Source organism: Saimiri boliviensis, chromosome 21 (genome assembly GCF_048565385.1).
Source record: "Saimiri boliviensis isolate mSaiBol1 chromosome 21, mSaiBol1.pri, whole genome shotgun sequence".
In the NCBI taxonomy this organism is placed as follows: Eukaryota; Metazoa; Chordata; class Mammalia; order Primates; family Cebidae; genus Saimiri; species Saimiri boliviensis.
In genome coordinates this window covers 11428924-11451146 of record NC_133469.1, presented here as the reverse complement: position 1 = coordinate 11451146, position 22223 = coordinate 11428924, and the positions used below count along the sequence as shown (strand labels likewise).

Here is a 22223-nt window from a genome sequence, read left to right as displayed (position 1 = left end):
AGGGCCCAACTTGAATGGTGCAGCTTGTGCTTGGCATTTGGGCATGGCTGAGGGGCCTTGGTGGGAGCCTGGCATGCAGCCATGCTCCACTTTCTGCCCTTGCACTCTGTAACAGGGAGGAGGGCACCTTTTTGTGATTTGTACAAAGGCACTTGCTATCTGTGCTGATGGCAACCCTGCCTCCTGGCTTCATTTCCTTGGAGTGGGACTTCTACCCTTTGGTTAAATTCTATTCTCAGCCAGGGCTGGCTGTGACTCCGAGATCCTGGCTGGGTAGAGGGAAGGCAAAGACCAGATCTTCGAGCTGTCGCTCAGGAAACAGGCCCAACAGGTGCCTTCCTTCTTTCCCCTTCTCTGCTGCCCTGAGGAAGAACTCCAACTCTGCCTTCCAGCCAAACAATGTAACCAGGAACCTTGCTCCGCATTCTCTGTGTTCCCCTTCACCTCAGTGCCTTGCCATTCATGAAATAAAGGAGAAAACTGCAGAGCTGCACCCGCACCCACGAACAAAGCAACAGACACAAAACTCCATTTAGAGGCTCATGCCCGAAACACGGAGGACTGACTCTGTGCTGAGCTGTGTGCTAAGGGTGGAGATTCTGAAAGAAATCCGGTGGTCCCTGACCTGCAGAAGCCCGCAGCCTAGTCAGGGACAGAGAGGTTGGGTAGCAGACGTTACAGCAAAGGGTTAAGGAGCTCTGTTATTTGCCTGGTATGCAATGTGGGCAGGAAGCAGGAGGCGATTAACATTGGGTGGAGAGAAGTTCAGGAAATTCTTGGCTGAGTCTTGACAGATGCATGGATGTTTCACAGGGGTCTGGAAGGGGTAGAAGCAAAAGGACTTGAAACTGCCTGATACGTACATGGTTCTCAGTTTTGCCTCCCAAGGGACATGCGTTGATGTCTAGAGGCTTTTTTGGTTGTTGTGACTAGGGGTGATATTACTGGCATCTAGTAGGAAGGGTCCAGGAATGCTGCTAAACATCCTGCCATGTACAGGACAGTCCCACACAACGGATTTATCCAGTCCCAAAAGGTCAAGAGTGCTACGGTGAGAATCCCTGTGTTAGGTACCTGGAGGTCATCCTGCGTGGTGTGAAGAGAGGCAGAGATGAGCCGTGGCCCGGGATGAAGCTGGAGACGAGGAAGAGGCCAATCATAAGGTCCTTCAAATGCCAAGTCAAGGAGGGTGGCCCTCTCTTGAGGACTATGGGATCCACTTACTTGTCATTCGGTCTTTTTAGGGGTATTACTGCTGTGGGGGTTGAGTCGGAGGGCAGAGGTGAGCAGGAGAGAGCAGTTAGAAAGTTATAGAAGTGTGGTAGGAAAGGAGGAGGGTCCGAGCTGGGGCGGTACCAGTGGGGGCAGAAAGGATTGACTCAGAGGATCCAGGGTGGAGCCTGCTGGGATTCGGTGACTGATGGGATTTGGTGGGTGGGGAGGAGGAGGAGGCTGGTCGGCCTGGCTTCTGCCTCGAGTGACTGGGAGGTTGTTGACCTATCGAGTGCGTGTGTGGCTGAGGGACATGTCCAAGCCGCAGTCCACTCTGCGGATGTGGACACCTGGCAGAGTGATACCTCCTCTAATCTGGGTCGTCCGAACACTCATGGGGCACCGGAGCCAGGTGGAGCCCTCTAGTCAGTTTTATTGTCTACCAGTAATCATGGAGTCCAGAAAGAGAACTGGAAATGCTGGCAGTTTAATTAAAGCTGAATGGCAGGAGAGGGGCATTCAGAGACTCCCCACCTGCCCTCATTCCCCGCCCTACCACATAGGCAGGATATCAGACAAGGAGCTGTCGAGCGCACGAAACACCCCATGAGAAGTCTTACAACATCAGAGACTCTCTGCCAGTGCGCCTGCGACGGCCTTTAGAAACTGCTGCCACCTCGAATTAACCTCTCCCCAGGCATTTCATGTAGGTAACCAAGCAAAGGACACTGGGGATGGGCAGCCAGCTGGAGGGGGCGTGATGTTCTCCCCCAGCAAAATCTGCTTCCCTGGGTTCTGAGCCCATGATGTCCTGTTTTTAAACCCGATTTTCTATCTACACTGGGAGCTTTGAAGTTCGCTCGGTGTGGAGAATCACGTGCGCAGTGAAAGACCCGAGCAGAAAGAGTGGGGAGCTGGTCCCCATGGGCCTGACGCTGCGGAGCTGAATGTCAAAACAGGGCCCTCGGAGACCAAAGCGAGGGTAATTATCACTTCTCTGCAACTAGATTGCAGGAGTCAGCCAGCAATTGATTTTTTTTTTTGTACTACAGATATTTCATCGTTTAATTGGTAGTGACACAGATGGCTGGCTCGCACCAGGGCATCACAGTCCGACTCTTGAAAGCCGGGCTGTGGGGACCACTGCCTCTCCCGACATCCTTAGGCAAGTTGGGGGCTAGGACAGGCCAGCTTCCCTGCTTAATTTTTCAATCACAAAGCACAAGTAAGAGTGTGAACCTGAGACGTGCTTCTGTGAACTGGTCAAGCTGTCCTAAGCAACATGAGTCTGCTCTGAGCTGGACACCATGGAGTGTTCAGAAATGAGAAGACAATGAACTCTGGCCTAGACAGTATGTGGGAGATAAACTATGAGGAGCACCAGGAGATAGTGATCAAGTAAGTATCAGAGCCCCACAAACCACATTGCTGGTGAAATGAAGCCAGAACTCTGCAGGTTGTGTTCAAACCCTCCGTATCCAGCCTGTGTACCCTCACCCTTATCCCTACCCCATACCTACCCTGAACTGTGCCAGTCCAGCTGGAGGACTTGAATGTGATTTTTGGTTGGTTGGTTGGCTATTTTGGACCTCAGGTGCAAAGAGCTGATTGTGCCCCTTAGTTCACACCACACTTCACTGGCAAGCCTTGGAAGACCCTCTCATTTTACCTTTCTCCTTCCCTCCTTTCCTTTCTCCTTCCAGAGGAAGCCGCCCTCATGCATTCAGCATATGTCCTCAGACATGTTTGTATCCTTGAAAAGTGTGCAGGATTATTTTATGTAGTGTGTTTTTTTGTTTTGCTTTTTGGGATGGAGTCTTGCCCTGTCACTCAAGCTTGAGTGCAGTGACACGATCTCAGCTCACTACAACCTCCGCCTCCCAGGTTCAAGCAATTCTCCTGCCTCAACCTCCCAAGTAGCTGGGACTAAAGGTGTGCACCACCACACCCAGCTAGTTTTTGTAATTTCAGTAGAGACAGGCTTCATCATGTTAGCCAAGCTGGTCTCAAACTCCTGACCTCGTGATCCACCCTCCTCGGCCTCCCAAAGTGCTGGGATTACAGGCGTAAGCCACCGTGCCCAGCCTGTAGTATGTTTTTATTTACATAAATGATATTAGGTTATAGATTTCACTCTTTAACATTTTCATTTGAACTATCCATTTTAAAAGGAATTATCCAAGTTAGGGTACATGGAACTAGTTCGTCGCTTCTGTCTGCTGTAAAACATTCTATCACATTCCTCACATTTTCCTCACCCAGTCTTCTAGAAATAGACATCTATGTTGTTGCCAGCTCCTTGCTATCCCAAAGAAAGATGCAGCGAACATCTTTGTTCTGGACCCCATACAGACCTGTGCAAAGATCCAAGAGTTTCCCAGGGGTGCACAGCCAAGAGTGGCTTTGCTGGCTTGTAGCCGTGCACATAAATCCACTGAGTTCTGCCTGTCACTCTACAGAATAGCTGCACCAGTGTTCCCACCCAGCAGCGGCGACAAAAGTCCCCCTTCTTCCACCTACCAGTATGGATTACCCAACTTTCTGATTTTTTGTTAATCTCATGGTTGTAAAGTGATCTCTCCGTTTTATCTCTTTTCTTTTTCTTTTTTTTTCTTGAGATGGAGTTTCGCTCTTGTTGCCCAGGCTGGAGAGCAGTGGTGCAATCTCCTCTCACTGCAAGCTTCACCTCCCGGGTTCCAGCAATTCTCCTGCCTCACCCTCCCAAGTAGCTGGGACTACAGGTGCACACCACCAAGCCCAGCTAATTTTTCTATTTTTAGTAGAGATGGTGTTTCACCATGTTGGTCAGAATGGTCTCAATCTCTTGACCTCGAGATCCACCCACCTCGGCCTCCCAAAGTGCTGGGATTACAAGCGTGAGCCACCGCGCCCGGCCAGTAGTACAATTCTTACTGATATGGTTCTGTAGTATGTCTTACTTGCTATAGAACAAGTATTCCCTTTTAGCTTTTCTTTTTAAAAATGGATGTAGCTATTTGTGGATCTTTATTCTTCTTTATGTCTTAGAAGTATTTGAGTTTCTCAAAAACATTTACTTTTTATGGAATTACATTGACTTTTGATAATATGGAGAGTATTCGACTTTTTAAAAACTGAATCGTGTTATCTTTTCATGGTTCATCGCTTAATTTATTCACATATTTTATAATGCCCTTTAATAGAGTTTCTAATATTTCTTCCTGAAGGTATTTATTTCCAAATACCTTGCGGTTAGGTTTTAACTGTGAATGGATCTTATTTTCTTTCTTTCTTTCTTTCCTTCTTTTGTTTTGTTTTTCTTTCTTTCTTTTGGTTGATTATGGCTGGAGTAGAAGAAAGCTATTGGTTTTTGTAAGTTTGTATGGAATCTGGCAATCTTGCTGAATTCCCTTATTAACTCTAATTGCTTTTCTCTTTATTCTACTGGATTTTCTATGAAAATTATATCATCCTATTAGCCAGGAGTGGTGACACGCACCTGTAATCCCAGCTACTCCAGAGGCTGAGGCAGGAGAATTGCTTAAACCTGGAGGCAGATGTTGCAGTGAGCTGATTTGCGCTACTGCACTCCAGCCTGGGCAACAAAGCAGGATTCTATCTCAAAAAAGAAAGAAAATTATATCATCCTTAAATACTGGTAGTTTTGTCTCCTCTAATCCCTATCTCTCTCACTTCTTTTTTTGTCTTACTGCATTGGTGAGCACCTCCAATACCATGTTAAACTGTAGTGGTGATAGTGAGTATCCTTCACTTGCCTGAGACGTGAAGGGAATACATCATAAGTTTCTCCATGAAGTAAAATGTTTCATGTGGGTTTTTCGTAGATAGAGCTTACCAAGTTAAGGAAGATCCCTCCTATTCTTTGTTTTCTGGGAATTATAGTCACAAGTAGGGATCTAGCTTTATTAAATACTTTGTAAGATTATTAAGATAAATGTGATTTCCTTCTCTTGACCCCATAGACGTTTTAAATTAAAATGATACTATTTCTGATGTTGAGTCACCCTTAACATTCTTAGGATAAACTTTACTTGGTTATAGTGTAGTTTGTTTAGTTCCCTTTTTTAAGTGTGTTATCCATGTCATTTGCATTTTTAATTGTATTAGTATATAATTGGCCTTAATATTCTTTTTTACCATGTTTACAATTCCTTAAATTTCTATTAAGTCTGTAGCAGTTTCTTCTTTTTCATTCAGTATTTTATTTACATCTCCTCTTTTTTTGTCAGTTTTGCCAGAAGTTTGTCTATCTTGTTTAGTCTTTTTAAACAGCCAGTTTTTGATTCAGTGTTTCTGAAGTACCTCCCAGCAATCCCATCTCAAGGAAGCAGTGAAATGAAGACCTTGGAGCCACCTAGGACTGAATTCCTGGCTCTGCCACATGGTAGCTTTATAACCTTGGACATACGACTTTGCCCGCTATGTGTTTACTTCCTCACTTGCAAAGTGAGAATAACCCTTCCTCAGAAGAGTTGTGAGGATCAGATTAGAAAGTTTACCTAACGCCGGGCGTGGTGGCTCAAGCCTGTAATCCCAGCACTTTGGGAGGCCGAGGCGGGTGGATCACGAGGTCAAGAGATCAAGACCATCTGGTCAACATGGTGAAACCCCGTCTCTACTAAAAATACAAAAAAATTGTCTGGGCATGGTGGCGCGTGCCTGTAATCCCACCTACTCAGGAGGCTGAGGCAGGAAAATTGCCTGAACCCAGGAGGCGGAGGTTGCGGCGAGCCAAGATCACGCCATTGCACTCTAGCCTGGGTAACAAGAGCAAAACTCTGTCTCAAAAAAAAAGAAAGTTTACCTAAAGCACAGGAAACAGCCTGGGTGCACTGAAAGTGTTTGGTACATGTTCATTCCCATCCTCAGTTCCCGTATTAGTCAGGGTTCTCCAGAGGAACAGAACCAACTGGATGGGTATGTTTGTGTGTAAGAGAGATCCACAGAGAGACAGAGATTGATTGATTTTAAAGAATTGGCTCGGCCGGGCGCGGTGGCTCAAGCCTGTAATCCCAGCACTTTGGGAGGCCGAGGTGGGTGGATCACGAGGTCAAGAGATCGAGACCATCCTGGTCAACATGGTGAAACCCCGTCTCTACTAAAAATACAAAAAAATTAGCTGGGCATGGTGGCACATGCCTGTAATCCCAGCTACTCAGGAGGCTGAGGCAGGAGAATTCCCTGAACCCAGGAGGCGGAGGTTGCGGTGAGCCGAGATCGTGCCATTGCACTCCAGCCTGGGTAACAAGAGCGAAACTCCGTCTCAAAAAAAAAAAAAGAATTGGCTCAACTGGGCTTGGTGGCTTATGCTTATAATCCCAGCACTTTGAGAGACCGAGGCAGGCGTATCACCTGAGGTCGGGAGTTCGAGACTAGCCTAGCCAACATGTAGAAACTCTGTCTCTACTAAAAATACAAAAAAATAGCTAGGTGTGGTGGCACATGCCTGTAATCCCAGCTACTCGGGAGGCTGAGGCAGGAGAATCGCTTGAACTTGAGGGGCGACTGTTGTGGTGAGCTGAGATCATGCCATTGCACTCTAGCCTGGGCAACGAGAGCAAAACTCTGCCTAAAAAAAAAAAAAAAAGAAAAGAAAAGAAAAAAATTGGCTGGTGGGATAATAGAGATGCAAGGCCAAAGTCTGCAGGATGGGCTGTCAGGCTGGAGACACTGGGAAGAGCTGCGGTTCCAGTCCAGAGGCAGTCTGCTGGCAGAATTCCTTCTTGCTCAGGGGAGGTCAGTCTTTGTTCTACGAAGGCCTTCAGTGGATTGGACGAAACGCACCCACATTGTGGAGAGTAATCTGCTTTACTCGAAGTCCAGTGATTTAAATGTTAATTTAATCTAAAAAAACACCCTCATAGAAACATCCAGAATAATGTTTGCCCAGCCAAACAAACATATAATATTAACCAGCACAGTACCTTTTTTTGTGCTGTACCGTTTCCCTGAAATGCTCCCCTTGCAAGCTCCTGCTAGGCCACGTGGCATCTGTGTGTAGATGAGAAAAAGGTGACCCTTCCTGGGGCAGGCACAGCTCCCTCCTCAGCCAGTGCCTGTGTGCAGGACACACTCCTGCAAGGCAGCCCAGACAACTGCCCTGCTCGGCTTTCCTCCCGCTCCTTTCTCGGAGTGCCAAAGGCTTTCCATCCGTCACAGTTCAGCTTCCTTGGTAAAGTCTTTCTTGTTCTCCCCTGGCTGGAAGTAATCTCTCCTCTCCACTCATTCACCGACCCCAAACCACATCACATGTCACATTCTTAAAGGCATTCATCTCATTTATCTCATGTCTTAGTTATTTTGTGCAAAGGTCTTATTCCACTTGGATTAACCCCTTGAAATCAGGATTGTAGCTTATCTGTCTTTAGGTCCTCACTCTGCCTGTGGGGCTCATGAAGCATTCATTCTCCCTGCGTGAATGATTATCGCAATGTCAGCCTCAAAGGAAGACGCTGAGGCAAAATTAGTATAGAGAGTTTATTTGGGCCAAGACTTAGTTTTAGGACTGCCTCCCAGGACACACTACCAGGTTTCCTTGGGGAGGCTCAAGTTTTTAAAGAAAAAAAGCATGAAATCAGGAGAGGGGGAGATTACAATAAAGTCATTGGTCAGGAATTTGCATTGGTTTACAGAAATAACATTGCCAGTGATTGGCTATACATTCTTTTTTTTTTTTTTTTTTTTTTTTTTGAGATAGGATCTCATTCTGTTTCCTAGGCTATAGTGCAGTGGTGCTATCATGGCTCACTGCAGCCTCGACTTCATGAGCTCAAGTGATCCCCCTGCATCAGCCTCTAAATAGCTGGGACTACAGGCCCACACCACCATGCCCGGCTAATTTTTGTATTGTAGAAACAGGGTTTTGCCATGTTCTCCGGGCGAGTCTGAAACTCCTGAGCTCAGGCAATCCTCCTGCCTCAGACTCCCAAAGTGCGGGGATTACGGGTATAAGCCACTGTGCCCGGCCTACCCTGTTGAACTATCAAGTGTGTAGCATTTTACGTCTACTTGGTGTCAGTCTACATACTTCATACAGCAAGTGGCTTCAAGCCACTTACTAAATAATAATTATTATTTAGCTTGAGGGGGAGTGAGACATGACTGCTATAACATTTTTTTTTTTTTTTTTTTTTTTTTTTTTTTTTTTTTGAGACGGAGTTTCGCTCTTGTTACCCAGGCTGGAGTGCAATGGCACGATCTCGGCTCACCGCAACCTCCGCCTCCTGGGTTCAGGCAATTCTCCTGCCTCAGCCTCCTGAGTAGCTGGGATTACAGGCACGTGCCACCATGCCCAGCTAAATTTTTTGTATTTTTAGTAGAGGTGGGGTTTCACCATGTTCACCGGGATGGTCTCGATCTCTTGACCTCGTGATCCACCCACCTCGGCCTCCCAAAGTGCTGGGATTACAGGCTTGAGCCACCGCGCCCGGCCTTTTTTTTTTATTTTATTTTATTTTATTTTATTTTTTGAGATCGAGTCTCACTTTGTCCCCCAGGCTGGAGTGCAGTGGCTCAATCTCGGCTCACTGCAAACTCCGTCTCCCTGGTTCAAGCTATTACAGGCACATGCCACCACGCCTGGATAATTTTTGTATTTTTAGTAAAGACAGAGTTTCACCATGTTGGCCAGGCTGGTCTCAAACTCCTGACCTCAAGTGATCCGCCTGCCTTGGCCTTCCAAGTGCTGGGATTATAGGCATGAGCCACTGCAGCTGCTATCACATTTTAAATGCCTCTTTGGGCCTGGTAATTTACAGGGTCTCTCATTCCTCAGATAGAAGTGTTTTGTTTTGTTTTTTTTCTTTCTTTCTCAAAATGTAAGAGCTACGAAGAGCTTTAAATGGTATTGTGTGGGGCAGGGCACAAGAGTCTTTATAGTCGGGGTGATGGCAGAGCACATGTGTGAAGTGTGAAGGTGGTGACACGACCGTGACAGGCTTATTGAGCGTACCTGATGTCGGGCACTGCACTTGGCACTTTTTTTTTTTTTTTAATTGAGACAGAGTCTTGCTCTTGTCTCCCAGGCTGGAGTGCAATGGCGCGATCTCTGCTCGCTGCAACCTCTGCCTCCTGGGTTAAAGCGATCCACTTGCCTCAGCCTCCCAAGTAGCTGGGATTATAGGCACCCACCACCTCTCCCACATAAGTTTTGTATTTTCAGTAGAGACAGGGTTTCACCATGTTGGCCAAGCTAGTCTCAAACTCCTGAGCTCGGGTGATCCACTTGCCTCGGCCTCTCGAAGTGCTGGGATTGCAGGCATGAGCCACCGCGCCCAGCCCTGCCCTCAGCACTTTCATGGAGCATCTTGCTAAGTCCTAGAACGACCTTTGAGATCGGTACAGTTATTAGCTCCATTTTGTGGCCACAGAAGCCTGGGCTGGCTGTGGCATGGGGATACCAGCCTGGTCTGCCTGACTGTAGAGTCTGTGCTTTCAGTTACTAAGGCAAGCTGACTTCCTGGACTGTATAGCAGTTACCATTTACTGAGGACTTACTACAATAGCAGACGTGATGTTTGCTGCTTTACAAAGTTATCCCTAATCCTCAGGGCAAAAGTGTAAAATACAGGGTATCCTCACTTGGCAGATGAGGAAACAGAGTCTCATTAAAGTTAAGTGACTTGCCCCCAAAACCGAGGCCCTTTCCTCGGCATCACATGCACAGTGTTCGAGACCATAAGAAAGCCTTTGGGAGGCTGAGGTGGGCAGATCACTTGAGGTTGGGAGTTCGAGACCAGCCTGACCAACATGGAGAAACACCATCTCTACTGAAAAACACAAAAATTAGCTGGGTATGGTGGTACATGCCTGTAATTCCAGCTGTTCCGGAGGTTGAGGTAGGAGAATTGCTTGAACCTGGGAGGCGGAGGTTGCAGTTAGCTAAGATTGTGCCATTGCATTCCAACCCGGGCAACAAGAAGGAAATTCCATCTCAAAAAAAAGAAAAAAGAGAAAAGAAAGCCTTCACCTGGAGTGTGGAGCATGGTTTGTGTAGGAAGCTGGAAGTGGCTGCAGTTAGAAAGATGGAGCTGCCTCCGGCTGCAGAAGCCTTGCCCTCCAGGGTGGGTGATCGGGAATGACTTTTGTAAATGCAGGGTCCTGAGCAGTGACCTAGATTTGAGGATGGGGTGGGATGAGATGGATACCTGAAGGCCAAGGGAATCCAAGCCAGCTGGAGCTCTGCCCAGATCTGTGCCTGGGGAAGCGCAGAGCTTCACACAGCTGCAAGGCCATCGGAGCATCCAGACCTGCTGAGAAAGTGATGTTTGAGCAGATCTGTGGCTGGCAGAGGTGAGCCTACCTCTGGCATCTCAGCGATGGCATCTCCTTGTGCCTGCTTGGTTCTCTAGGGTGACAGGAGCAACTTTCTTCAGCCCCCTAGATCTCGCTTGATATAACTTCTTTCTTTCTTTCTTTCTTTCTTTCTTTCTTTCTTTCTTTATTTCTAAGACAGAGTCTCACTCTATCACCCAGGCTGGAGTGCAGTGGCATGATCTCAGCTCACAGCAACCTCCACCTCCCGGGTTCAAGTGATTCTCCTGCCTCAGCCTCCCAAGTAACTAGGATTACAGGTGCCCAACACCACGCCCAGCTAATTTTTTTTTTTTTTTTCACTCTTGTTGCCCAGGCTGGAGTGCAATGGCATCATCTCAGCTCACTGCAGCCTCCACTTCCCGGGTTCAGGCAATCCTCCTATCTTAGCCTCCTGAGTAGCTGAGATTACAGGCACCCACCACCACACCCAGCCCATTTTTTGTATTTTTAATAAAGAATTTCGCCATATTGGCCAGGCTGGTCTCAAACTTCTGACCTCAGGTGATCCACCTGTCTCGGCTTCCCAAAGTGCTGGGATTACAGGCATGAGCCACCTCACCCAGCCCTGATATGGCTTCTTAAGAGCTGCTGGAAGACCCCCAGGGTGGGGAGGTGGGGATTTGTCCAGGATGAAGTACAAGCACACGGCCTGTGTACCCCCAGGCCCATCTCCAGGACTCAGATGTGATCAAAGGTAGGTGGACGTGGAGCCCCAGGAATGATACAGGTGGAGTTTTTGACTCTTGGCCACCAGTGACCCCAGGGTGAGGTGGTCCCATCTGTGCAGGGCATGCCTGTGGGTGTGTCATCACCGCGTGCCTCCCCAGTGCCCTTCTCCACTCAGGTCATTGCTGTGGTCATGGACCTCTTCACGGATGGTGATATCTTCCAAGACATTGTGGATGTTGCCTGTAAGCGCCGGGTCCCAGTGTACGTCATCCTGGACGAGGCGGGAGTGAAGTATTTCCTGGAGATGTGTCAGGGCCTGCAGCTCACCGACTTCCGGATTCGGGTAAGTTCCACCCGTGGGGCGGGAAGAGGGCAGGAGATGAGACAGAGACTCCTTCTGCCTCTTCCCATGGCTCCCCCTGCCTCTTCCCTGGTTGAGGGCTCAGGCGAACTTCAAGATCTCAACCCATTTCCTTCTGTCAAAAGTGAAGCTTTTAACCTTGGCTTTACTGTTTGCTACTGAATCATATGCCCAGCTTCAACTTTATCCCTAGGCAGCTGTGGGAGGCAGCTCTGGCCTAGTCCTGGGGTGCTCAGCCTGCAGAATTACTGGCTTCAAAGTGAGGGCTGTGGTTCTCTTCTGCGGATTTTTGAGAACAGGCAGGAACCACCCTGGGCTTGTCCACGCCTAAAGCAAGATTTGGGGACTTCTTCCTGCTCACCAAAGAAGGTTCTGTTAGGCTGTAGGAAGCAAAGCGTCTTGTGAAGACAGGAGCCTGCAGACAAGGGGCTCTTCCTCTGCAGAAGCAAGGACCTGGCACAGAGGCCAGCCCAACGCCGGTGACAGGGCCTTCTACTCTTCCCAACAGAACATCCGTGTCCGCTCCGTGACAGGCGTCGGCTTCTACATGCCCATGGGGAGGATCAAGGGAACCCTGTCATCAAGGTTCCTGATGGTGGATGGTGACAAAGTGGCCACTGGATCTTACAGGTGAGTTGAGCCAAGTCAGAGAAGGGCCCAGGAGGCCTTGATTCCAGGTAGGCGTTCAGGAAGATGCCAGACTGGAGCCTCCATCATCATGAGTTGTAGCAGGTATCATCTGACACAATGGCAAAGGACAGCTTTCTGCCCAGTCCCTTCCCACAAATTTCCTGGTTCATGGATTATTCTAGAAAGAGGGTCAACTCTTCCTAGGCATTAAGCACTGCCTGCTTTCATGGTCCATTTGCAGCCAGTTGCATTTTGAGGCTAGTTGTTAGGTAGGACAAGCAGGAAGTAGGATGTGTAGGACGCACCAGATCTGGAAAGAAATGGGAAGGTGTGGTGTGCAGGGAAGGTTGCCAGATTTTTATTTTTATTTTTATTTTTTTTTGAGATGGAGTCTCACTCTGTCACCCAGGCTGGAGTGCACTCACATGATCTCAGCTCACTGCAACCTCTGCCTCCTGGGTTCAAGCGATTCTCCTGTCTCAGCCTCCTGAGTAGCTGGGATTACATGCATGTGCCATCACGCCCAGCTAATTGTTTTTGTATTTTTAATAGAGACAAGGTTTTACCATGTTGGTCAGGGTGGTCTCGAACTTCTGACCTCAAGTGATCCACCTGCCTCAGCCTCCCAAAATGTTGGGATTACAGGTGTGAGCCACTGTACCCAGCCTCAGAATTTTGATTTAAAAATAATTTACCAAGAACACAAGAGAATGTATGTGTGTAATCTCTGCCCTCCAAGTAAATTAAAATAAAGGTGAGGAGAAGAGAGACCTGAGCACACGAAACGGAGAATAGCGGCGTTAAGTCCTGTTACGTGGTCAGAGTGTGGGTTTCTGCAGACACTAAGTGCCTAAAAAACCCAGAGAAGAACCAATACAGAGTAGAATAATATTCATAATAGTGGCAGCTGCAGTTGCTATTTTTCAAATGTGTGTTTGTGCCAGGGACTGAGCTAAATGTTTTATATGAGTTGCTTCATTTGAGCCTCACAACAACCCTATGAACATATGTGCTGGGAGCCCCAGTTTACAAGGCACACAAGCATATAAACCAGGTTTGAATCCAGGCCTGACTTCCCATGCTCTTTCCCTGCACCCAGCTGCCTGCTTGATTCATTTGAGGCCCAGAGTTGGGGAAAGGGAGGCCACGGGTGGGTGAAGGGAGGTCAGGCCAGCACACGAGCTACGAGGAGCCTTCCACCTGCAGCAAGGATCCAGCCACAGCAGAGGGCAGGTGGGGGCGGGGGCAGGGCAAGACAGAGGCCGGTGCACACACTTGCTTTTCTGTCCCCATGTTCCCAGGTTCACCTGGAGTTCCTCCTACGTGGACAGGAACCTCCTCCTCCTCCTGATGGGGCAGAACGTGGAGCCCTTTGACACAGAGTTCCGGGAGCTGTATGCCATCTCCGACGAGGTGGACTTGCACCGGCAGCTGGGCCTGGGAGGCCACCACTACTCCTCCACCGTGGCTCGCAAGCTCATCAACCCCAAGTATGCCTTGGTGGCAGGCAGCCGCCACCCGCCTGGGGAGATGATGCGCTGGGCCGCCCGGCAGCAGCGGGAGGCCGGTGGCAACCCGGAGGGGCAGGAGGAGGGCAGCGGCAGCGAATCAGCCCGGCGCCTGGAGAGCTTCCTGAGAGACCTGGCCACGGTGGAGCAGGTGCTGCCCCCTGTGGAGCCCATCCCCTCGGGGGTGCTGAGCCGGAAGGATGGCAGGATGGTCTCTCGCATACACATAGACCTAAAGCCCACATCCCGAGAGGCGCCCAGCCGAAATGGCACAGGAGAAGCGGCCCGGGCAGAGGCCGCCCCTGCCAGGGAGCGCAGGCGCCTCAGCAGCAAGTTGCTGGGCCGCTGGTCCAAGAGGCCCACGGTGCCCAATGGCGTGGCCAGCTCCCCCTCCACCGAGACATTCTCCGAAGTAGAGTTTCTGATGGGGAAGAAGCCCAATGAGGACTCCAGTGCCGAGGTCTCAGGTGAGCCCTCTTCCCTCCACCCCGGTGCCTCCCCAGGCCTCTGGCCCTGGCTCCACGGCGGCACTTAGCCAGGAGCAGTGCCTGGTGCTGCAGAGGAGCAGATTGCATCTGCGGGCACACAGAGGGCAGAGCTCTGGGGTTCCAGGGCCCTCGGTTCCCATTCTGGCTCCGGCCTTTGGCTGCCTGGTGGCCTTGGGCAAGTCCCGCAGCTCTGAGTTTCACTTTCTTCTTGTCTGAAAGAAGAGAAGGATTCCAGGCTTGTCATGGAGTGGTCTGAGAGCTTCTAGTACTACTGCTGGAAGGCACTCAGATCGGCCCTCACGGTAACCCGACAAATAAGTCCGCTGAGCAAGTTTCTCCTTTCTAAGTGAAGAAGCGGACGCACCGCAAAGGGGGTGCAGGGCCGCGGCTCAACCCTGGCTCTGAGCTCAGGGCTCTTTCCAACAAGCCTTCTTCCTTGCCACATCACCTGTTGTCAGGATCTCACCCAGTCAGACATACCCACCCTCCCCTGTGTCCCACCAGTGCCCTGACCCACTTTCCTGTCTGTGATGAGCAGTCTGACTTGGTTTCTCCATGTGTCCCTCTGCTGAGTGCCGTCTACCTGGCTGCTTATTCCTGGGTGGGACTGTTCCATGGCAGCATCTTTCTGGGCATCTCTCTGGGATCCCCAAGACGCAGCAGTCTCTGGGGTGACCTTTCAGGCGGCTGGTGGCAGTGCTTTCTCATCTCTGTGTCCCCGAGTTGGAGGAGTTTCTGTGATGGGATTTCTCCCTCCATCACTGTGGAGCCCAGTGATGAGAACTGGGCTCTGGCTGGCCCGGTGGGCTTTGGCAGGGCCTGGGTCTGGTCCTGGACAGCCCGAGGACGTCCAGGACACACATGTCCCTGCACCCCAGCTTTGACAAGATTGTAGCGGCATGAGAGCAGGGAGCGCAAGTGTCATCCCTTCTGCTGATTCCCCAGCACCGCCTTAGAAGCTTGACACACACAGTCCGGGCTCAGGAAATGTTGGCTAACGTTGCTTCTTGGAGTTTGAACAGGCCTGGGCGCGTCTGTGGCTGTGGGCACAGTGGCAGCGCCAGGGCGTTCCCTCCATTTGGCCTAGGGACGTTGACTGAGCTGCTGGCCTGCCAGCTCCTGCACAGGCGCTGTCTCTCCCCTCCTGCCCCCATAGCCACCCTTCAAGCACAGAGGTGGCAGGTGGCTCAGAGGTGACTGAAGGGGTCCCAGGCCACAGGGAGTGGTAGTAGGGCCAGGATTCAAGACCAGGCCTGGCCACGGCCGTGTTCTGTCAGGGGAGAGGTGGCCAACCCCGGCCCCGTTCCTCCTGGACTCGCTGGCTCCCCTAACACCAGCAGCTGCTGCTGCTCTGTACCTCTGGTTTGGAGGAAGGGTTGCCATGGTGAACACCTGGCAGGGAAGGGAGGGGGACGAAGGGGTGAGCCCAGCAGCCGCAAGCGCTGTTTCCCAAGTCCTGACTGAAGTCGAGTGGAAGCTTCCTCCTCCTTCAGCCCCTCGCCCTGAGGTATGGTTTCCGTGGAAACGCAAAGCCCTTTGTCTTGTCCCTCCCCACCCGCCTTCTGCACGTCCCTCCCCATTGGTCTCCCAGCCCCTGCTGCGACTCTTTGGTGTCTGCCCACGGGGCTCAGTAGCCAGCCTTGCAGACACCAGCGGTGCCCTCAGGAACGTCCGCTCCAGGACACCTGATGCTAGGACAGAGAGAGAGAGGGAAGAGCGAGGGCGAGGGCACGGACAGCCAGGAAGGTCCGGGGATGCCCAGAGCTATCACCCTGTTCCTCGTCCGTCCTTTAGATGAACACAGAGCGGCCTCCTCCGGCAAGGCCTCTGCCCACTTGTGGGGGCACTTAGGACCTGCAGCCCTGAAATTCACGCTCCCCTACAGGACCTTTCCCCACTCCAGAGGCCTCGGGGAGACGCAGGAGCTCTTCTCCTGCCTTTGGTTGTTTTTGTTTTCGAGATAACGTCTCACTGGACTGCAGTGGTGCAATCACAGCTCACCTCAACCTCCCAGGTTTAAGTGATTCTCCCACCTCAGCCTCCTGAGTGGCTGGGACCACAGGTATGTGCCACCATGCCTGGCTAATTTTTAAAATTGTTTGTATAGGCTGGGTGCGGTGGCTCACACCTGTAATCCCAGCACTTTGGGAGGCCAAGGTAGGTGGATTGACTGAGCTCAGGAATTCGCAACCAGCCTGGACAAAACAGTGGAACCCTGTCTCTACTAAAAAAAAAATACAAAAATGAGCCAGGTGTGGGGGCATGTGCCTGTAGTCCCAACTACTCAGGAGGCTGAGGCAAGAGAATTACTTGAAGCCTGAAGGCAGAGGTTGCAGTGAGCCAAGATCGCATCACTGCACTCCAGCCTGGGTCATAGAATAATGTCTCAAAAAAAAAAAACAAACAAATTGTATAGACAGGCTGTTGCCCAGGCTGGTCTTCTGGCCTCAAATGATCCTCCCACCTCAGCCTCCCAAAGCGCTGGGATTATAGGCACAAGCCGTGCCCAGCCAGGAGCTCCGCTCCTGAGAGGCCCTTTTTCATGGCCTCCAGCCTCCCACATCATGGCTAAGTGGGGCTGCTTCGGTGCCTCCCCTCCGGCGGCAGCAGCTAAGCCACCAGGGCTGCATGTGTGAGAAGGTGGGCTCGTGACAGCGTGGGGCTCCCACGGTGGGAATCACTGAGAACCTGAGCTCCTGCCTTCGGGCCCCCACCCAGGGAAGAAGTCTCCTTCCCCTGGTGAACGTTCAGAACCTCCCAGAGCAGCCTCCACATGGCTCTCCGCTCCGGACACATTGCTCCCTGTACCCAGGACACATCCGTCCCCTTCCTGGGGGGCTATGTCCTCATCTAGAGGAGGAGGGGTGCACCTGGGAGGGTTTCGGAGGTCCCCTGGGGTTCAGATTCTGCCTCTGTTCTTTCTGTCTCTTGCCTTCTTGTCAAGGGAGAATCTGGGTTGATGACAGTTTCTGTCATAAGAGAAAAAATAGAAAAAGCTCCAAGCTGACAGCCTGTAAAATTGCTTGATAAGGAGTATATAGTTGTCAAACAGCATGCAAATTTTTGCAAACCCAGGTGTGGCCCTTGGGAGAACCTTAGGGAAGTTGCTTCCTCCTTTAGGGCTGGGGACCCAGCTGGGAGCCAGGGGTGCCTGGCTGTTGCAAGGCTCATGGCGCCCTCTAGTGGCAGAAGTTAGGCACCTCTTGTACTGCTTCCCTCAGCCCTCGCCTTGTGCTGGGAGCACTCAGCCCTTATTCTGGAGCTTCTGTGCCCTCCAGGAGCTCTGCACAGGCTCCCTGGGACAGGGACCCCCAACCTCCCAGGGCAGCCTCAGTGGAGAGCCTTGTTAAAAATGCAACAAGGCCAGTCGCGGTGGTTCATGCCTGTAATCCCAGTGCTTTGGGAGGCCGAGGTGCAATATAGGAAGATCCTGTCTCTAAAAAAAAATAGTCGGGGGTAGTGCCATTTGCCCGTAGTCCCAGCTACTTGGGAGGCTGAGGCAGGAGCATCATTCAAGCCCAGGAGGTCGATGCTGGAGTTAGCTGTTGTGCCACCGCACTGCAGTCTGGACAACAGAGAGGCCCTGTCTCAAAAACATAAAAGTAAATACGAATTTTAAAACGCAACAAATATACTTTGGGAGATCAAGGAGGGTGGATCACCTGAGGTCGAGAGTTTGAGACTAGCCTGGCCAACATGGAAACCCCATCTCTACTAAAAATACAAAAATTAGCTGGGTATGGTGGCAGGTACCTGTAATCCCAGCTACTTGGGAGGCTGAGGCAGAAGAATCGCTTGAACCCAGGAGGCGGAGGTTGCAGTGAGCTGAGATACACCACTGCACTCCAGCCTGGGCCACAGAGCGAGACTGTCTCAAAATAATAATTTTTTTTAATGCAACAAACAGTCTGTACTGCTGGACAGGGCTTAGGAAACTGCATTTTAAACTAGGGCCCTCCTTTTCCAGTGTAGCCCCCCCATTGTAGAAGGTCCTCAGACCAGCAGACTCCAAACAATTGAGGAAACACAGAGGAGGCCCTGCCCTCGGGGCGCTGCCAGCTGAGGGGAGGAGGTCCCCGCGCCGTGCCTGAGACCCCGCCCAGTTCCCCCAGGGAGATGACTGGGAAAGTGGTGAGAGACGCGGTGCCATACGCTGTCACACAGAACTGGCATCCTCCCCGCTGCCATCCTGCCTGCTGCCAGCATCTCCCAGTGAGACTCCTGAGGTTCAGAGAGGCCAGGCCCTATGCCCATGCTGCCCACGGAGGAAAGGGCAGTGTGGTCTCCTGCCTCCCAGCCTTCTGCAGATACCATGGCTGTTTCCAGAAGGCTAGGGTTGGCGCCGTTTCCCTGCATCTTTAAAGACTGTTTGGAAGAGCCAGAGCCCCAAAGAGAGGACAGACCATTTCCCCTGGTGTCATGGGGGCCAGGAGGAAGATGAGAGCGACAGCTTGCTTCCCAGAGTGCCTCAGGGTCCTTTCCTGCCCCCAAGCCCCTGGGCCTGTGCTTTGCTTCCTGGTTTCTCAGAGGTGACCTGCAGTGACAGTCCCTTCCCAGAACTCTCCTGGGGTCCCTGGATTTATGTGTGGATGGCCCCCAGCTGGCAGTGTGGTCTGGCTCTGTAGAGCTGTGGCTGCCGGGCTCCTGGACTGGGGACTTGTTCTCCTGTGTCATCCCCCAGGGCTGCAGGTCTGATCTCGCTCCTGCTCTTGCTGCATCTGCTGCAATGACTGTTGTTATTAGGATAGTGCCAAACCCCTAAGTAGCTCGCCATGACCGTCTCATTCATTTCATTAAATAAATATGTATCTAGGAAGTCTCTGCTCTGTGTCAGGCCCTGCTCTCAGTTCATGGCACAGCCGTGAACAGAATGAACGTGGCCCCTGCTTTTATGGAGCATGTTAACCTGGGGAGAGACCAGGATGGGGGGAGAATGACCCCTCTGTAAAGGGTGCCAGGAAAGGCCTCTCTAACCAAGGAGCATCTGAGCAAGACTTGAATGGAAGGCAAGGGCACTGTGGACATCAGAGGGAAGACTCTTCCAGATACAGGAATGTGAAGCCTCAGAGCCTGGAGAAGATGGAGTCCGTTGTCCTTGTCACGGCTTCCGTGAGGGTGACCTCTGCTTCGCCCTCTCACACCACCTCACCTGCCAGCAAAGCAGACTGACTTCAGGTCCTGAGTGCCCCAGGCTGTTCCCCCATACCCCACGCTACATCACGTGCTCCACTTCACTAAGCGGCCCCTCCTCCCACCCTGCACCCCTGTTTTCAGCTCCACCTTGAGGTCACCTCTGAAACTTAGCCTTCTTCGGGCCACCCCACCCAGGCCACACATCCTTTGCGAAAAGGACTATGCTGGCTGTTGATGCACCTTCCCCATTCACCTGAGCAGGGCTGACTCCCCACACGTGGTCGGCTCCCAATACCTGAGCACTGTGGGAATGACAGGGGACACAGAATTTGTCCTCAAGCCAGTTTCTCTGTCCTGTCTGGGGCAAGCAAATGAATTCTGAAAGCCTGCTCTCTCCAGATTTTCACCGCCCCTCCTTACAAAAACGTGGGAAGCACAGTGCTGGTGAAGACGGGCCCTGCCCCTGCCTTGCCCAGACTTCTGGAGGCAGGCAGCCAGGCGATGTGCAGGCTTAGGGAGCAGCTCCCCTCACCCCAGCCCCCACTGCACCCCCAACTACACTGTCTCCCCTGTTTAATGATCTGGAGGTTGATCTGCTTACCTGCCTCCAAAATACTGCTGCCTCTGGGAAGGAAGTGACATCTGCTTAGTGGGCCATGCCCATCAGACCAGCTGAGGAGGGGACATGGAGACAGATGTGTCCATTGCAGCAGTGAGTGACCTTTTGTCCCCCAGCAGAGCCGCCCCAGACATGCTTGGCAGCACTGTAGAAGGTGACCTCCAGTGCCTTGGCCATGGAGCCCCTGGGGTGCAGCCTTCTGCCCAAGGGTGAGGGAACACCCGTAATGAGGGCACAGCTGGATTTGTGGTCAGTCCCGAAGAGCTCTGCCTGGATGGACAAGGCCCGAGGCCGCGGGTCACAGCACAGTCAGCAGGAGCAGTGGCCCATGGGGCATGGCAGGGGCGGGGGCTCCAGGTTGGGTTCTGTTCAGCGTGTTCTGCTCCTGGCCCAGGGGAGGAGGCAGATGAGGCCTCAATTAAATTCACAGCTGAAGTGATGCTGGAACGTTGTGTGAGCACCACGGAAGCAGCCCTTGCTGTGTGGAGGGCAACTGGCAGGAAATAACACGAGTGGCTTCCACCTGGGGAGAGGTAGCACCCATACCTCACAGGCCCGCAGGTGTCAGGCCTGCCTCCACGCTCCCCCGGCACTGCGTCCGGAGGTCTGAGAGCAGGAATGCAGCCGAAGGAACAGCAGGCCTCCTCTCAGGACTGTAAAGGAAGTAGGAAGGATGGGTAGAGGCCTGGGAAAGAGGAGAAATCAGCTTCCCTGGCCTCAGGGGCGGGGGGGGGGCAGCTTTCTCTCCCCTTCCCTCACTGCAGCCAGCGTGTTCCTCTCCGTCCCCCCCTCAAAGCTGCCCCCTGAGCAGGGTGATCCACCCCATGGTGGCCGCTCTTGGCCAGCACCAGCCCTTCCCGAGGCACGGGCTTTCCTTCTTCCAGCCTAGGCGGCCTGAGACGGAGCTGGAGCTGAGCTGGGAAGACCAGGTTCCGGCACTGCCACTGGCTGGCTCTGGGAGCCGTGGGCACCTCAGCGGTAGAATGGAGGGCCTAGGATGGGAACCAGAGAGAAGGGCCGTGGTCTTGCTTTGCAGGCTGAGGAGCTGTAGATATTAGCTGGTAGTGAGTGGCCTCTAGGCGAGGGGTTTGTGTGTGTGTGTGTGCGCGCACGGGCGAAAGCAAGTTTATTCGAAAAGTAAAGAAACAAAGAATGGCTAGTCTGTAGACAGAGCAGCCAAGACTTTGGAGTTGATGGTTGTCCTCGTTGGTTCTGGAGCCTGGGTTCTTCCCCCACCCCTCTGGTCAGGAGATGGCGGTCACCTTGATGCCTCACCCAGTGGGACTCTGCCACGCCGCTGGGACAGGCAGGATCTCTCCTTCTGCTTTCCTGGGTGCCCTAGTGACCTGGTTTCCCGATCAGCAGCTTGGGAGGGAGACAGTGACCCCAGCCCCTCAACTGCAGGTGTGGACAGCACACAGGGTAGGGGCTGAAGCGGAATCCACCATGCGTTTGACTCACATCCTTCCCCACCTCTGTCCTTTGCCTCCGCAGGTAAAACAAGTCCCAGTTCTGCCAAGCCCAACAAGTGCGTGATTTCCTGAGCTGCGGGATGGGGGTGGGCAGGACGTGTGGATGCCCGCCTGCCCTGCCCTGTGCTGTGGAGAGCGCGGGTCACACACTGCACCAGTTTGCACATCAGACTCCAACTGGCCTCCTGCCCTGCAGCCTCCGTCCTGGCCTCAGGGAGCCTGGATCCCACGTGAGAGGGTCCGAAGCATCTCAGTCACACACCAGACTGTCGGTGGCTGGGCGGGGGTCAGTGCCACGGTCTCCTTGTTTACATGAAGTAACTTGACCAATGTCCCCCCTCCTTTGTGCCCTGTCCCCTCCGCTGCTCGCCAGATGGGGTGAGGGCCATTCTTTAAACCTTAATGGGCTGGGGTGTCTGGGACAACCGCAGTGGCTTGTCCTTCCCCAGGCTTCCTGGTACTTCTAGTTCCCCCTCCAGGAGATTGGTGGAATAAAAGGGAGAGTGGAGGGCTCTGAGCCCCGGATCCGAGTTCCAGTCTCGCTCTAGCTTCTGAACTCCAGGTGTCAGGTGCAGCCAGCACCGCAGGGACTCTGAACTGAACGAGGGGAAGCGTGGCCAACCCCAGGCAGCGGCAGAATTTGGTGCTGCTGAGCTCTCTCTCCCTGCCCGGTGCGGTCCTGGCGGTCTCAGCGTGAGTGGTCCAGACCTCGGCTGCTGCCTGCTGTGGGCCTCTAGGGGGGTCCTTACAGTGCCTTGACCTGCTCCTTCCCTCAGTAAGCTTTGGTTTACAGCCCACAGCAGGGAGGGGACCTGG

At 52.2% G+C, this 22223-nt stretch overlaps 1 protein-coding gene across 1 annotated transcript in view; it reads left to right on the top strand.

Moving 5' to 3' along the window:
• FAM83F (family with sequence similarity 83 member F) overlaps positions 1–21937 on the top strand; it is a 36439-nt gene extending 14502 nt beyond the window's left edge. The window contains exons 2-5 of the mRNA XM_039463295.2: positions 11372–11539; positions 12066–12187; positions 13489–14162; positions 21430–21937. Coding sequence (XP_039319229.1) covers positions 11372–11539; positions 12066–12187; positions 13489–14162; positions 21430–21479 — 1014 coding nt within the window. The 3' untranslated portion in view covers positions 21480–21937. The remainder of the gene's footprint in view (positions 1–11371; positions 11540–12065; positions 12188–13488; positions 14163–21429) is intronic.
• Positions 21938–22223: the final 286 nt, after the last annotated feature.